We start from the raw sequence: 17,297 nt of genomic DNA, 5'->3' as shown, positions 1-17,297 counted from the left end.
GAATAGTTGAAACTGGAGCAGCAGCACAGTCAGGTGGACTGGGGACAGCAAGGAGTCATCATGTCAGGTATTCCTGGGGCATGGTCCTATGGCTCAGGTCCTCCGAGAGAGAGAAAGAAAGAGAGAATTAGAGAGAGCATATGTGGGATGGCCAGTCCTCTTCTGGCTGTGCCGGGTGGAGATTATAACAGAACATGGCCAAGATGTTCAAATGTTCATAAATGACCAGCATGGTCGAATAATAATAAGGCAGAACAGTTGAAACTGGAGCAGCAGCACAGCCAGGTGGACTGGGGACAGCAAGGAGTCATCATGTCAGGTAGTCCTGGGGCATGGTCCTAGGGCTCAGGTCCTCCGAGAGAGAGAAAGATAGAAGGAGAGAATTAGAGAACGCACACTTAGATTCACACAGGACACCGAATAGGACAGGAGAAGTACTCCAGATATAACAAACTGACCCTAGCCCCCCGACACATAAACTACTGCAGCATAAATACTGGAGGCTGAGACAGGAGGGGTCAGGAGACACTGTGGCCCCATCCGAGGACACCCCCGGACAGGGCCAAACAGGAAGGATATAACCCCACCCACTTTGCCAAAGCACAGCCCCCACAACACTAGAGGGATATCTTCAACCACCAACTTACCATCCTGAGACAAGGCTGAGTATAGCCCACAAAGACCTCCGCCACGGCACAACCCAAGGGGGGGGGGAGCCAACCCAGACAGGATGACCACATCAGTGACTCAACCCACTCAGGTGACGCACCCCCTCCAGGGACGGCATGAGAGAGCCCCAGTAAAGCCAGTGACTCAGCCCCTGTAATAGGGTTAGAGGCAGAGAATCCCAGTGGAAAGAGGGGAACCGGCCAGGCAGAGACAGCAAGGGCGGTTCGTTGCTCCAGAGCCTTTCCGTTCACCCTCCCACTCCTGGGCCAGACTACACTCAATCATATGACCCACTGAAGAGATGAGTCTTCAGTAGAGACTTAAAGGTTGAGACCGAGTTTGCGTCTCTGACATGGGTAGGCAGACCGTTCCATAAAAATGGAGCTCTATAGGAGAAAGCCCTGCCTCCAGCTGTTTGCTTAAAAATTCTAGGGACAATTAGGAGGCCTGCGTCTTGTGACCGTAGCGTACGTGTAGGTATGTACGGCAGGACCAAATCAGAGAGATAGGTAGGAGCAAGCCCATGTAATGCTTTGTAGGTTAGCAGTAAAACCTTGAAATCAGCCCTTGCTTTGACAGGAAGCCAGTGTAGAGAGGCTAGCACTGGAGTAATATGATCAAATGTTTTGGTTCTAGTCAGGATTCTAGCAGCCGTATTTAGCACTAACTGAAGTTTATTTAGTGCTTTATCCGGGTAGCCGGAAAGTAGAGCATTGCAGTAGTCTAACCTGGAAGTGACAAAAGCATGGATTAATTTTTCTGCATCATTTTTGGACAGAAAGTTTCTGATTTTTGCAATGTTACGTAGATGGAAAAAAGCTGTGCTTGAAATGGTCTTGATATGTTCTTCAAAAGAGAGATCAGGGTCCAGAGTAACGCCGAGGTCCTTCACAGTTTTATTTGAGACGACTGTACAACCATTAAGATTAATTGTCAGATTCAACAGAAGATCTCTTTGTTTCTTGGGACCTAGAACAAGCATCTCTGTTTTGTCCGAGTTTAAAAGTAGAAAGTTTGCAGCCATCCACTTCCTTATGTCTGAAACACATTCTTCTAGCAAGGGCAATTTTGGGGCTTCACCATGTTTAATTGAAATGTACAGCTGTGTGTCATCCGCATAGCAGTGAAAGTTAACATTATGTTTTCGAATGACATCCCCAAGAGGTAAAATATATAGTGAAAACAATAGTGGTCCTAAAACGGAACCTTGAGGAACACCGAAATTTACAGTTGATTTGTCAGAGGACAAACCATTCACAGAGACAAACTGATATCTTTCCGACAGATAAGATCTAAACCAGGCCAGAACTTGTCCGTGTAGACCAATTTGGGTTTCCAATCTCTCCAAAAGAATGTGGTGATCGATGGTATCAAAAGCAGCACTAAGGTCTAGGAGCACGAGGACAGATGCAGAGCCTCGGTCCGATGCCATTAAAATGTAATTTACCACCTTCACAAGTGCCGTCTCAGTGCTATGATGGGGTCTAAAACCAGACTGAAGCATTTCGTATACATTGTTTGTCTTCAGGAAGGCAGTGAGTTGTTGCGCAACAGCCTTTTCTAAAATTTTTGAGAGGAATGGAAGATTCGATATAGGCCGATAGTTTTTTATATTTTCTGGGTCAAGGTTTGGCTTTTTCAAGAGAGGCTTTATTACTGCCACTTTTAGTGAGTTTGGTACACATCCGGTGGATAGAGAGCCGTTTATTATGTTCAACATAGGAGGGCCAAGCACAGGAAGCAGCTCTTTCAGTAGTTTAGTTGGAATAGGGTCCAGTATGCAGCTTGAAGGTTTAGAGGCCATGATTATTTTCATCATTGTGTCAAGAGATATAGTACTAAAACACTTGAGCGTCTCTCTTGATCCTAGGTCCTGGCAGAGTTGTGCAGACTCAGGACAACTGAGCTTTGAAGGAATACGCAGATTTAAGGAGGAGTCCGTAATTTGCTTTCTAATAATCATAATCTTTTCCTCAAAGAAGTTCATGAATTTATCACTGCTAAAGTGAAAGTCATCCTATCCTTTCTTGGGGAATGCTGCTTTTTAGTTAGCTTTGCGACAGTATCAAAAAGGAATTTCGGATTGTTCTTATTTTCCTCAATTAAGTTAGAAAAATAGGATGATCGAGCAGCAGTAAGGGCTCTTCGGTACTGCACAGTACTGTCTTTCCAAGCTAGTCGGAAGACTTCCAGTTTGGTGTGGCGCCATTTCCGTTCAAATTTTCTGGAAGCTTGCTTCAGAGCTCGGGTATTTTCTGTGTACCAGGGAGCTAGTTTCTTATGAGAAATGTTTTTAGTTTTTAGGGGTGCAACTGCATCTAGGGTATTGCGCAAGGTTAAGTTGAGTTCCTCAGTTAGGTGGTTAACTGATTTTTGTCCTCTGGCGTCCTTGGGTAGACAGAGGGAATCTGGAAGGACATCAAGGAATCTTTGTGTTGTCTGTGAATTTATAGCACGACTTTTGATGATCCTTGGTTGGGGTCTGAGCAGATTATTTGTTGCAATTGCAAACGTAATAAAATGGTGGTCCGATAGTCCAGGATTATGAGGAAAAACATTAAGATCCACAACATTTATTCCATGGGACAAAACTAGGTCCAGCGTATGACTGTGACAGTGAGTGGGTCCAGAGACATGTTGGACAAAACCCACTGAGTCGATGATGGCTCCGAAAGCCTTTTGGAGTGGGTCTGTGGACTTTTCCATGTGAATATTAAAGTCACCAAAGATTAGAATATTATCCGCTATGACTACAAGGTCCGATAGGAATTCAGGGAACTCAGTGAGGAACACTGTATATGGCCCAGGAGGCCTGTAAACAGTAGCTATAAAAAGTGATTGAGTAGGCTGCATAGATTTCATGACTAGAAGCTCAAAAGATGAAAACGTCATTTTTTTTTTTGTAAATTGAAATTTGCTATCGTAAATGTTAGCAACACCTCCACCTTTGCGGGATGCACGGGGGATATGGTCACTAGTGTAGCCAGGAGGTGAGGCCTCATTTAACACAGTAAATTCATCAGGCTTAAGCCATGTTTCAGTCAGGCCAATCACATCAAGATTATGATCAGTGATTAGTTCATTGACTATAATTGCCTTTGAAGTAAGGGATCTAACATTAAGTAGCCCTATTTTGAGATGTGAGATATCATGATCTCTTTCAATAATGACAGGAATGGAGGTGGTCTTTATCCTAGTGAGATTGCTAAGGCGAACACCGCCATGTTTAGTTTTGCCCAACCCAGGTCGAGGCACAGACACGGTCTCAATGGTGATAGCTGAGCTGACTACACTGACTGTGCTAGTGGCAGACTCCACTATGCTGGCAGGCTGGCTAACAGCCTGCTGCCTGGCCTGCACCCTATTTCATTGTGGAGCTAGAGGAGTTAGAGCCCTGTCTATGTTGGTAGATAAAATGAGAGCACCCCTCCAGCTAGGATGGAGTCCGTCACTCCTCAGCAGGTAAGGCTTGGTCCTGTTTGTGGGTGAGTCCCAGAAAGAGGGCCAATTATCTACAAATTCTATCTTTTGGGAGGGGCAGAAAACAGTTTTCAACCAGCGATTGAGTTGTGAGACTCTGCTGTAGAGCTCATCACTCCCCCTAACTGGGAGGGGGCCAGAGACAATTACTCGATGCCGACACATCTTTCTAGCTGATTTACACGCAGAAGCTATGTTGCGCTTGGTGATCTCTGACTGTTTCATCCTAACATCGTTGGTGCCGACGTGGATAACAATATCTCTATACTCTCTACACTCGCCAGTTTTAGCTTTAGCCAGCACCATCTTCAGATTAGCCTTAACGTCGGTAGCCCTGCCCCCCGGTAAACAGTGTATGATCGCTGGATGATTCGTTTTAAGTCTAATACTGCGGGTAATGGAGTCGCCAATGACTAGAGTTTTCAATTTGTCAGAGCTAATGGTGGGAAGCTTCGGCGTCTCAGACCCCGTAACGGGAGGAGGAGAGACCAGAGAAGACTCGGCCTCTGACTCCGACCCGCTGCTTAATGGGGAAAACCGGTTGAAAGTTTCTGTCGGCTGAATGAGCGACACCGGTTGAGCGTTCCTACAGCATTTCCTTCCAGAAACCGTGAGAAAGTTGTCCGGCTGCGGGGACTGTGCCAGGGGATTTATACTACTATCTGTACTTACTGGTGGCACAGACGCAGTTTCATCCTTTCCTACACTGAAATTACCCTTGCCTAGCGATTGCGTCTGAAGCTGGGCTTGTAGCACAGCTATCCTCGCCGTAAGGCGAGTACAGCGACTGCAATTAGAAGGCATCATGTTAATGTTACTACTTAGCTTCGGCTGTTGGAGGTCCTGACGAATCGTGTCCAGATAAAGCGTCCGGAGTGAAAAAGTTGAGTAGGAAAAAACAAAAATATAAACGGTAATTAAAAAGTAAAAACCGTCAATTTGTCAGGTAGCAAAACAGGTTGGCAACAAAACGCACAGCAACTCAAAAACAAGTCTTCATCTCTCTACATCTCCCTCTCTCTCTTCATCTCTCTACATCTCCCTCTCTCTCTTCATCTCTCTACATCTCCCTCTCTCTCTTCATCTCTCTACATCTCCCTCTCTCTCTTCATCTCTCTACATCTCTCTCTTCATCTCTCTACATCTCCCTCTCTCTCTTCATCTTTCTACATCTCTCTCTTCATCTCTCTACATCTCCCTCTCTCTCTTCATCTCTCTACATCTCCCTCTCTCTCTTCATCTCTCTACATCTCCCTCTCTCTTCATCTCTCTACATCTCCCTCTCTCTCTTCATCTCTCTACATCTCTCTCTTCATCTCTCTACATCTCCCTCTCTCTCTTCATCTTTCTACATCTCTCTCTTCATCTCTCTACATCTCCCTCTCTCTCTACATCTCTCTACATCTCCCTCTCTCTCTTCATCTCTCTACATCTCCCTCTCTCTCTTCATCTTTCTCTACATCTCCCTCTCTCTCTTCATCTCTCTACATCTCCCTCTCCCTTCACATCTCTCTCTTCATCTCTCTACATCTCCCTCTCTCTCTTCATCTCTCTACATCTCCCTCTCTCTCTTCATCTCTCTACATCTCCCTCTCTCTCTTCATCTCTCTACATCTCTCTCTTCATCTCTCTACATCTCTCTCTTCATCTCTCTACATCTCCCTCTCTCTCTTCATCTTTCTACATCTCTCTCTTCATCTCTCTACATCTCCCTCTCTCTCTTCATCTCTCTACATCTCCCTCTCTCTCTTCATCTCTCTACATCTCCCTCTCTCTCTTCATCTCTCTACATCTCCCTCTCTCTCTTCATCTCTCTACATCTCTCTCTTCATCTCTCTACATCTCCCTCTCTCTCTTCATCTTTCTACATCTCTCTCTTCATCTCTCTACATCTCCCTCTCTCTCTTCATCTCTCTACATCTCCCTCTCTCTCTTCATCTCTCTACATCTCCCTCTCTCTCTTCATCTCTCTACATCTCCCTCTCTCTCTTCATCTTTCTCTACATCTCCCTCTCTCTCTTCATCTCTCTACATCTCCCTCTCCCTTCACATCTCTCTCTTCATCTCTCTACATCTCCCTCTCTCTCTTCATCTTTCTCTACATCTCCCTCTCTCTCTTCATCTCTCTACATCTCCCTCTCTCTCTTCATCTCTCTACATCTCCCTCTCTCTCTTCATCTCTCTACATCTCCCTCTCTCTCTTCATCTCTCTACATCTCTCTCTTCATCTCTCTACATCTCCCTCTCTCTCTTCATCTTTCTACATCTCTCTCCATCTCTCTACATCTCCCTCTCTCTCTTCATCTCTCTACATCTCCCTCTCTCTCTTCATCTCTCTACATCTCCCTCTCTCTCTTCATCTCTCTACATCTCTCTCTTCATCTCTCTACATCTCCCTCTCTCTCTTCATCTCTCTACATCTCCCTCTCTCTCTTCATCTCTCTACATCTCCCTCTCTCTCTTCATCTCTCTACATCTCCCTCTCTCTCTTCATCTTTCTCTACATCTCCCTCTCTCTCTTCATCTCTCTACATCTCCCTCTCTCTCTTCATCTTTCTCTACATCTCCCTCTCTCTCTTCATCTCTCTACATCTCCCTCTCCCTTCATATCTCTCTCTTCATCTCTCTACATCTCCCTCTCCCTTCATATCTCTCTCTTCATCTCTCTACATCTCCCTCTCTCTCTTCATCTCTCTACATCTCCCTCTCTCTCTTCATCTCTCTACATCTCCCTCTCTCTCTTCATCTCTCTACATCTCCCTCTCTCTCTTCATCTCTCTACATCTCTCTCTTCATCTCTCTACATCTCCCTCTCTCTCTTCATCTTTCTACATCTCTCTCTTCATCTCTCTACATCTCCCTCTCTCTCTTCATCTCTCTACATCTCCCTCTCTCTCTTCATCTCTCTACATCTCCCTCTCTCTCTTCATCTCTCTACATCTCTCTCTTCATCTCTCTACATCTCCCTCTCTCTCTTCATCTTTCTACATCTCTCTCTTCATCTCTCTACATCTCCCTCTCTCTCTTCATCTCTCTACATCTCCCTCTCTCTCTTCATCTCTCTACATCTCCCTCTCTCTCTTCATCTCTCTACATCTCTCTCTTCATCTCTCTACATCTCCCTCTCTCTCTTCATCTTTCTACATCTCTCTCTTCATCTCTCTACATCTCCCTCTCTCTCTTCATCTCTCTACATCTCCCTCTCTCTCTTCATCTCTCTACATCTCCCTCTCTCTCTTCATCTCTCTACATCTCCCTCTCTCTCTTCATCTTTCTCTACATCTCCCTCTCTCTCTTCATCTCTCTACATCTCCCTCTCCCTTCACATCTCTCTCTTCATCTCTCTACATCTCCCTCTCTCTCTTCATCTCTCTACATCTCCCTCTCTCTCTTCATCATCTCTCTACATCTCCCTCTCTCTCTTCATCTCTCTACATCTCCCTCTCCCTTCATATCTCTCTCTTCATCTCTCTACATCTCCCTCTCTCTCTTCATCTTTCTACATCTCTCTCTTCATCTCTCTACATCTCCCTCTCTCTCTTCATCTCTCTACATCTCCCTCTCTCTCTTCATCTCTCTACATCTCCCTCTCTCTCTTCATCTCTCTACATCTCCCTCTCTCTCTTCATCTCTCTACATCTCTCTCTTCATCTCTCTACATCTCCCTCTCTCTCTTCATCTTTCTACATCTCTCTCTTCATCTCTCTACATCTCCCTCTCTCTCTTCATCTCTCTACATCTCCCTCTCTCTCTTCATCTCTCTACATCTCCCTCTCTCTCTTCATCTCTCTACATCTCCCTCTCTCTCTTCATCTCTCTACATCTCTCTCTTCATCTCTCTACATCTCCCTCTCCCTTCATATCTCTACATCTCCCTCTCTCTCTTCATCTCTCTACATCTCCCTCTCCCTTCATCTCTCTACATCTCCCTCTCTCTCTTCATCTCTCTACATCTCTCTCTTCATCTCTCTACATCTCCCTCTCCCTTCATATCTCTCTCTTCATCTCTCTACATCTCCCTCTCCCTTCACATCTCTCTCTTCATCTCTCTACATCTCCCTCTCTCTCTTCATCTCTCTACATCTCCCTCTCTCTCTTCATCTTTCTCTACATCTCCCTCTCTCTCTTCATCTCTCTACATCTCCCTCTCCCTTCACATCTCTCTCTTCATCTCTCTACATCTCCCTCTCCCTTCATATCTCTCTCTTCATCTCTCTACATCTCCCTCTCTCTCTTCATCTCTCTACATCTCCCTCTCCCTTCATATCTCTCCCTTCATATCTCTCTCTTCATCTCTCTACATCTCCCTCTCCCTTCATATCTCTCCCTTCATCTCTCTCTCTTCATCTCCCTCTCTCTACATCTCTCTCTCTTCACCTCTCTCTTTCCCTCTCTTCACCTCTCTCTCTTCACCTCTCTCTCTTCACCTCTCTCTCTTCACCACTCTCTTCATCTCCCTCTCTCTTCATCTCCCTTTCTCTTCACCTTTCTCTCTCTCCATCTCTCCCTGTCTCTTCATCTCTCCCTGTCTCTTCATCTCTCCCTCTCTCTTCATCTCCCTCTCTCTTCATCTCTCTCTCTCTCTTCATCTCTCTCTCTTCATCTCCCTCTCTCTTCATCTCCTTCTCTCTTCATCTCCTTCTCTCTTCATCTCTCTCTCTCTTCATCTCCCTCTCTTTTCATCTCTCTCTCTCCATCGCTCTTTCTCTCCATCTCCCTCTCTTTTCATCTCTCTCTCTCTCCATCGCTCTCTCTCTCTTCATCTCCCTCTCCCTTCATCTTTCTGCATCTCTCTCCCTCTTTTCATCTCTCTCTCTCTCCATCGCTCTCTCTCTCTTCATCTCCCTCTCCCTTCATCTTTCTGCATCTCTCTCCCTCTCTTCATCTCCCTCTCCCTTCATCTCTCCCTCTCTTCACCCCCCTCTCTCTTCATCCCCCTCTCTCTTCATCCCCCTCTCTCTTCGTCTCCCCCTCTCTTCGTCTCCCCCTCTCTTCATCGCTCTCTTCATCTCTCTCTCCCTCTCTCTTCATCTCTCTCTCCTTCATCTCTCTCTCCTTCATCTCCCTCTCTCTTCATCTCCCTCTCTCTTCATCTCTCTCTTCATCTCTCTCTCCCTCTCCATCTCTCTCTCCTTCATCTCCCTCTCTCTTCATCTCTCTCTCCATCTCTCTCTCTCTCTTCATCTCCCTCTCCCTTCATCTCTCCATCTCTCTCCCTCTCGTCCCCCTCTCTCTTCGTCCCCCTCTCTTTTCGTCTCCCTCTCTCTTCATCTCTCTCTCCCTCTCTCCATCTCTCTCTATCTCTCTCTCTCTCTCTCCCCCCCCCAGTGCAGGCAGATCGTTAGATGTCAGTAATGCTGTGCTACATGACACTACTCCCAGAGGTCTTAGTACCCCTGGTTGGGGACCATAGCGCTACATGACACTCCAATAGGCTGGCTCCCCTAGGCTGGCTCCCCTAGGCTGGCTCCCCTAGGCTGGTTCCCCTAGGCTGGCTCCCCAAGGCTGGCTCCCCAAGGCTGGCTCCCCTAGGATGGCACCCCAAGGCTGCTTAAGCCCCGGGACAGGAAAGTACTTTACCACTCCCCCCCTTGGTCACGGCCCATGCCCTCTGGCCTTTCCATCTGAGGCCAAGGTTCATAGGTCAGCCTCAGAGCATCTAGGCCAGAGAAGAGTTGAAGGTCATATTGTGAGAGAACATCATTCTAACAGGTCTCACAGATGAAACATGTTTTTCTGAGGAATGACCTGCTGACACACACACACACACACACACACACACACACACCGCTGTCATCTCTGTGTGTGGTTTACCTGTATAGCAGCATTCCTCTCATTCTCCTGTGGGTAGTCATTATCACCATCTAGTCCTAGACGGCTGACATCCTCAGTGTGTGTGTGTGTCTTTCCATTGATCATGTCTCCTTCTCACTACCATTACCTCATCAAAACATTTTTACTACGCATTTATTACATCATCAACAGTTAGTTGAATTCACTCTCGCTGCTCTAACTCTATATAGCTATCCTGCTGAGATATCAACAGATGAAATGTGACATTGGACTAAAAGCTACGTGTGTTTAGTTATACTGTGGTTACTCATGTTGTATTTGATCCGTCTCCATGTTAGTCCCTCTCCTCTCTCTCATGCTGTGTGTTGTTCCTGCAGGGGGCCGTTTTAAGAAGGAGATAGTGGTGGACGGACAGAGCAACCTACTGCTCATCAGAGATGAAGGGGGCCCCCCAGAGGCTCAGGTTGGTATTACAGCTGTATTAACATGTACAGGGTTGCCTGTAAACAGATGTAGTCCGAGAGTAAAACTTCACTTTAATGGACATTCTCTGTTGATCACCCTTTTTAATCCAGAACTAGTTTTATTCAAATAAAATGTTATTGGTCACATGCACATGGTTAGCAGATGTTAATGCGAGTGTAGCAAAATGCTTGTGCTTCTAGTTCCGACAGTAATATCCAATGGGTAATCTAACCTAACAATTTCACAACAACTACCTTATACACACAAGTGTAAAGGGATAAAGAATATGTACATAAAGATATATGAAGGAGTGATGGTACAGAACGGCATAGGCAAGATGTAGTAGATGGTATAGAGTACAGTATATACATATGAGATGAGTAATGTAGGGTATGTAAACAAAGTGGCATAGTTTAAAGTGGCTAGTGATCCATGTATTACATAAAGATGCAGTAGATGGTATCGAGTACAGTATATACATATTAGATGAGTAATGTAGGGTATGTAAACAAAGTGGCATAGTTTAAAGTGGCTAGTGATCCATGTATTACATAAAGATGCAGTAGATGATATAGAGTACAGTATATACATATACACATGAGATGGGTAATGTGGGGTATGTAAACAGTATATTAAGTGGCATTGTTTAAAGTGGCTAGTGATACATTTTTTACATCAATTCCCATTATTAAAGTGGCTGGAGTTGAGTCAGTATGTTGGCATCAGCCACTCAATGTTAGTGATGGCTGTTTAACAGTCTGATTGCCTTGAGATAGAAGCTGTTTTTCAGTCTCTCGGTCCCAGCTTTGATGCACCTGTACTGACCTCGCCTTCTGGATGATAGCGGGGTGAACAGGCAGTGGCTCGGGTTGTTGTTGTCCTTGATGATCTTTATGGCCTTCCTGTGACATCTGGTGGTGTAGGTGTCCTGGAGGGCAGGTAGTTTGCCCCCGGTGATGCGTTGTGCAGACCTCACTACCCTCTGGAGAGCCCTGCGGTTGTGGGCGGAGCAGTTGCCGTACCAGGCGGTGATACAGCCCGACAGGATGCTCTCGATTGTGCATCTGTAGAAGTTTGTGAGTGTTTTTGGTGACAAGCCGAATTTCTTCAGCCTCCTGAGGTTGAAGAGGCGCTGCTGCACCTTCTTCACAATGCTGTCTGTGTGGGTGGACCAATTCAGTTTGTCCGTGATGTGTATGCCGAGGAACTTAAAACTTGCTACCCTCTCCACTACTGTCCCGTCGATGTGGATAGGGGGGTGCTCCCTCTGCTGTTTCCTGAAGTCCACAATCATCTCCTTAGTTTTGTTGACGTTGAGTGTGAGGTTATTTTCCTGACACCACACTCCGAGGGCCCTCACCACACATGCAGTCTGAACTACTAACCCCAGTTAAAACTACAATCCTTATTAGAAACACTATCAAAGCGTAGCCCCTGTTCTAGTAAAACGCTGAGGGGTGGAGCTGGAGAAATGTTATCACTCAACTTCATAGACCGTGAAACAAGCTAGTATTTAGGTTTCTGATGGGCTACGACTGTGGAACTAAGCTCATGAGGCAAGTTATATTCTTCAAGAATCAATGTGTGTATGTATGTATGTGTATATATATATATGTATATATATATATATATATATGTATATATATGTATATATGTATATATATATATATATATATATATATATATATATATATATATATACACATATCTATCATTAATTTAGAAGTGTATATATATATGTATATATATATATATATATATATATATATATATATATATATATATATATATATATACAGTGCCTTGCGAAAGTATTCGGCCCCCTTGAACTTTGCGACCTTTTGCCACATTTCAGGCTTCAAACATAAAGATATAAAACTGTATTTTTTTGTGAAGAATCAACAACAAGTGGGACACAATCATGAAGTAGAACGACATTTATTGGATATTTCAAACTTTTTTAACAAATCAAAAACTGAAAAATTGGGCGTGCAAAATTATTCAGCCCCTTTACTTTCAGTGCAGCAAACTCTCTCCAGAAGTTCAGTGAGGATCTCTGAATGATCCAATGTTGACCTAAATGACTAATGATGATAAATACAATCCACCTGTGTGTAATCAAGTCTCCGTATAAATGCACCTGCACTGTGATAGTCTCAGAGGTCCGTTAAAAGCGCAGAGAGCATCATGAAGAACAAGGAACACACCAGGCAGGTCCGAGATACTGTTGTGAAGAAGTTTAAAGCCGGATTTGGATACAAAAAGATTTCCCAAGCTTTAAACATCCCAAGGAGCACTGTGCAAGCGATAATATTGAAATGGAAGAGTATCAGAGTATCAGACCACTGCAAATCTACCAAGACCTGGCCGTCCCTCTAAACTTTCAGCTCATACAAGGAGAAGACTGATCAGAGATGCAGCCAAGAGGCCCATGATCACTCTGGATGAACTGCAGAGATCTACAGCTGAGGTGGGAGACTCTGTCCATAGGACAACAATCAGTCGTATATTGCACAAATCTGGCCTTTATGGAAGAGTGGCAAGAAGAAAGCCATTTCTTAAAGATATCCATAAAAAGTGTTGTTTAAAGTTTGCCACAAGCCACCTGGGAGACACACCAACCATGTGGAAGAAGGTGCTCTGGTCAGATGAAACCAAAATTGAACTTTTTGGCAACAATGCAAAACGTTATGTTTGGCGTAAAAGCAACACAGCTGAACACACCATCCCCACTGTCAAACATGGTGGTGGTAGCATCATGGTTTGGGCCTGCTTTTCTTCAGCAGGGACAGGGAAGATGGTTAAAATTGATGGGAAGATGGATGGAGCCAAATACAGGACCATTCTGGAAGAAAACCTGATAGAGTCTGCAAAAGACCTGAGACTGGGATGGAGATTTGTCTTCCAACAAGACAATGATCCAAAACATAAAGCAAAATCTACAATGGAATGGTTCAAAAATAAACATATCCAGGTGTTAGAATGGCCAAGTCAAAGTCCAGACCTGAATCCAATCGAGAATCTGTGGAAAGAACTGAAAACTGCTGTTCACAAATGCTCTCCATCCAACCTCACTGAGCTCGAGCTGTTTTGCAAGGAGGAATGGGAAAAAATGTCAGTCTCTCGATGTGCAAAACTGATAGAGACATACCCCAAGCGACTTACAGCTGTAATCGCAGCAAAAGGTGGCGCTACAAAGTATTAACTTAAGGGGGCCGAATAATTTTGCACGCCCAATTTTTCAGTTTTTGATTTGTTAAAAAAGTTTGAAATATCCAATAAATGTCGTTCCACTTGATGATTGTGTCCCACTTGTTGTTGATTCTTCACAAAAAAATACAGTTTTATATCTTTATGTTTGAAGCCTGAAATGTGGCAAAAGGTCGCAAAGTTCAAGGGGGCCGAATACTTTCGCAAGGCACTGTATATAGACATATATATATATACACATATCTATCATTAATTTAGAAGTCCAAAAATAGATGTAGCAACTAAGGATTCTAGCTTTAACCTTACTGTCCTTGTCTCTTTCTCACATCATTCTGTTCTCTCGCTCTCTCACTTTCACCCCTCTCTCTTCCTCTGTCTCTCTCCAGTTTGCCCTGTGGGTGGATGCAGTGATATTTGTGTTCAGTCTGGAGGATGAGATCAGTTTCCAGACAGTCTACCATTACTACAGCCGCATGGCTAACTACCGAAACACTGCTGAGGTACCTCTGGTGTTGGTGGGGACGCAAGGTGAGACACACACACACTGGCACGCAGAGACAAACGCACACTGGCACACACACACACACACACTGGCACGCAGAGACACTGACACACACACACACACACACACACACACTGGCACGCAGAGACACTGACACACACATACACACACACACACACTGGCACGCAGAGGCACACTGGCACACACACACACACACACACACACACACACACACACACACTGGCATGCAGAGACACACACACACCCGCACGCAGAGAGACACACACACACACACACACACACACACACACACACTGGCACGCAGAGACATACACTGGCATGCAGAGACACACACACACTGGCACGCAGAGACACACACACACACACACACACACACACTGGCACGCAGAGACACACACACATAGTTCTATACACCTTCTATAAACATAGTTCTATAAACATAGTTCTATAAACATAGTTCTATACACCTTCTATAAACATAGTTCTATAAACATAGTTCTATACACATAGTTCTATAAACATAGTTCTATACACATAGTTCTATACACATAGTTCTATAAACATAGTTCTATACACATAGTTCTATAAACATAGTTCTATACACATAGTTCTATAAACATAGTTCTATACACATAGTTCTATAAACATAGTTCTATACACATAGTTCTATACACATAGTTCTATACACGTTCTTGCATCTTTTCTCCAGCTGTGTGAAACCCCTTCCTTGGAGTGTCACTGCCACCTAACGCCTGTTTGTAATTACTGCAATAAAACATGCACTTCCTTTCTATCAGCACTAGAGGGCGCCACATGATTGACTATTTCTGTGATTGCAGATGCTATCAGCTCAGCCAATCCCCGGGTCATCGATGACACGCGAGCACGCAAGCTGTCCAATGACCTGAAGCGCTGCACCTACTATGAGACGTGTGCCACCTACGGCCTCAATGTGGAACGGGTCTTCCAGGACGGTAAGACTACTCCACCAGAGATGTTATCGAAAACTAAGATAACCCACCTTTTGAGTTGTCTGTTCTAACTCAACAATAACTGTAGTTCATGGATTCATCTTTCATTCAACACAACTTAGATACAGGAAGTAGGGAGACAGACTTATGAGAATAAAAACACATTTTAGAATGTGTTTATGCAGATTAAATGTTTCTCACAGGTTGTGGTTTAATTTGAAGTAGCAATTATCAGCCATAAAATACAGCTGGTCAGCTGACCCCACCACCTGTAATTCATACATCTCTACAGTGTGCAGCCAAATACATACATACATACATACATACATACAGCTGGTCAGCTGACCCCACCACCTGTAATTCATACATCTCTACAGTGTGCAGCCAAATACATACATACATACATACAGCTGGTCAGCTGACCCCACCACCTGTAATTCATACATCTCTACAGTGTGCAGCCAAATACATACATACATACATACAGCTGGTCAGCTGACCCCACCACCTGTAATTCATACATCTCTACAGTGTGCAGCCAAATACATACATACATACATACAGCTGGTCAGCTGACCCCACCACCTGTAATTCATACATCTCTACAGTGTGCAGCCAAATACATACATACATACATACAGCTGGTCAGCTGACCCCACCACCTGTAATTCATACATCTCTACAGTGTGCAGCCAAATACATACATACATACATACAGCTGGTCAGCTGACCCCACCACCTGTAATTCATACATCTCTACAGTGTGCAGCCAAATACATACATACATACATACAGTTGGTCAGCTGACCCCACCACCTGTAATTCATACATCTCTACAGTGTGCAGCCAAATACATACATACATACATACAGCTGGTCAGCTGACCCCACCACCTGTAATTCATACATCTCTACAGTGTGCAGCCAAATACATACATACATACATACAGCTGGTCAGCTGACCCCACCACCTGTAATTCATACATCTCTACAGTGTGCAGCCAAATACATACATACATACATACAGTTGGTCAGCTGACCCCACCACCTGTAATTCATACATCTCTACAGTGTGCAGCCAAATACATACATACATACATGCAGTTGGTCAGCTGACCCCACCACCTGTAATTCATACATCTCTACAGTGTGCAGCCAAATACATACATACATAAATACAGTTGGTCAGCTGACCCCACCACCTGTAATTCATACATCTCTACAGTGTGCAGCCAAATACATACATACATACATACAGCTGGTCAGCTGACCCCACCACCTGTAATTCATACATCTCTACAGTGTGCAGCCAAATACATACATACATACATACAGCTGGTCAGCTGACCCCACCACCTGTAATTCATACATCTCTACAGTGTGCAGCCAAATACATACATACATACATAAATACAGCTGGTCAGCTGACCCCACCACCTGTAATTCATACATCTCTACAGTGTGCAGCCAAAGCTCCTTCCTTCCTGTATGAAGACATGAGGGGAAACAAGGTGACATTCACCCTGATGACGGCCGTTTGCTTGGTGTTAATCATCTGTCCATGAACTATTAAATGGGCTTCTCACCGATTTAGCCGAAGAGAACCGCAATTACATTTTATAATACAGGGAGGGGAGCAGGCTGAGTCACAAGGTCCCTCTTATGGACAGCGGCGCCCAGTCCAGCAGCACCAGCCATTCGCTGGCCATGTCACATGATCTCAACCAGCATGGAGAAATACATAAAGCACATGTTGAGGACTGAGAGGGAGAGGATGGTTCCAGACATATGGCTGACCTGTGACTCCAACATATATATGGCTGTTCTTGGACTGCCTTTACCCCTGAGAAATATGACTGACCTTTCATTCCCTCTTCCACCAAGAAATATCCAGTTTCTTCATTAAAGTCTCCATAAAAAGTATGAGAAGGTCTGCACTCACTACTGTAAGTCTCTCTGGATAAGAGCGTCTGATAAATGACTCATGTCAGAATGTCTCCTTGAAGCCACCATGCCCTGGTGTCCACAGTGTTATCTAGCTAGGTGCTGTTCACAATGGACCTGTGTGGTCTATAGTAGCTTGTTGGAGGTGATGTCTTCTAGAAGAGTCTACACTATACTACTATAGTAGTCACCCGTGTTAATACCAAGTAGGAGCCCTGCTCCAGTAAGAGTCAATCCTGAGGC

The 17,297-nt window shown here is 44.6% G+C and overlaps 1 protein-coding gene across 3 annotated transcripts in view; it reads left to right on the top strand.

The window, feature by feature from the left end:
• Positions 1 to 17,297, top strand: part of LOC139412768 (arf-GAP with GTPase, ANK repeat and PH domain-containing protein 1-like) — a 189,014-nt gene that overhangs the window by 54,785 nt on the left and 116,932 nt on the right. For all 3 annotated transcript variants that reach the window (XM_071159467.1, XM_071159466.1, XM_071159465.1), the window contains exons 4-6: positions 10,320 to 10,405; positions 14,004 to 14,145; positions 14,980 to 15,114. In XM_071159467.1, the coding sequence (XP_071015568.1) occupies positions 10,320 to 10,405; positions 14,004 to 14,145; positions 14,980 to 15,114 (363 nt within the window). The remainder of the gene's footprint in view (positions 1 to 10,319; positions 10,406 to 14,003; positions 14,146 to 14,979; positions 15,115 to 17,297) is intronic.

Source organism: Oncorhynchus clarkii, chromosome 7 (assembly GCF_045791955.1).
Source record: "Oncorhynchus clarkii lewisi isolate Uvic-CL-2024 chromosome 7, UVic_Ocla_1.0, whole genome shotgun sequence".
Classification (NCBI taxonomy): Eukaryota; Metazoa; Chordata; class Actinopteri; order Salmoniformes; family Salmonidae; genus Oncorhynchus; species Oncorhynchus clarkii.
This window is presented reverse-complemented; position numbering and strand designations above follow the sequence as displayed.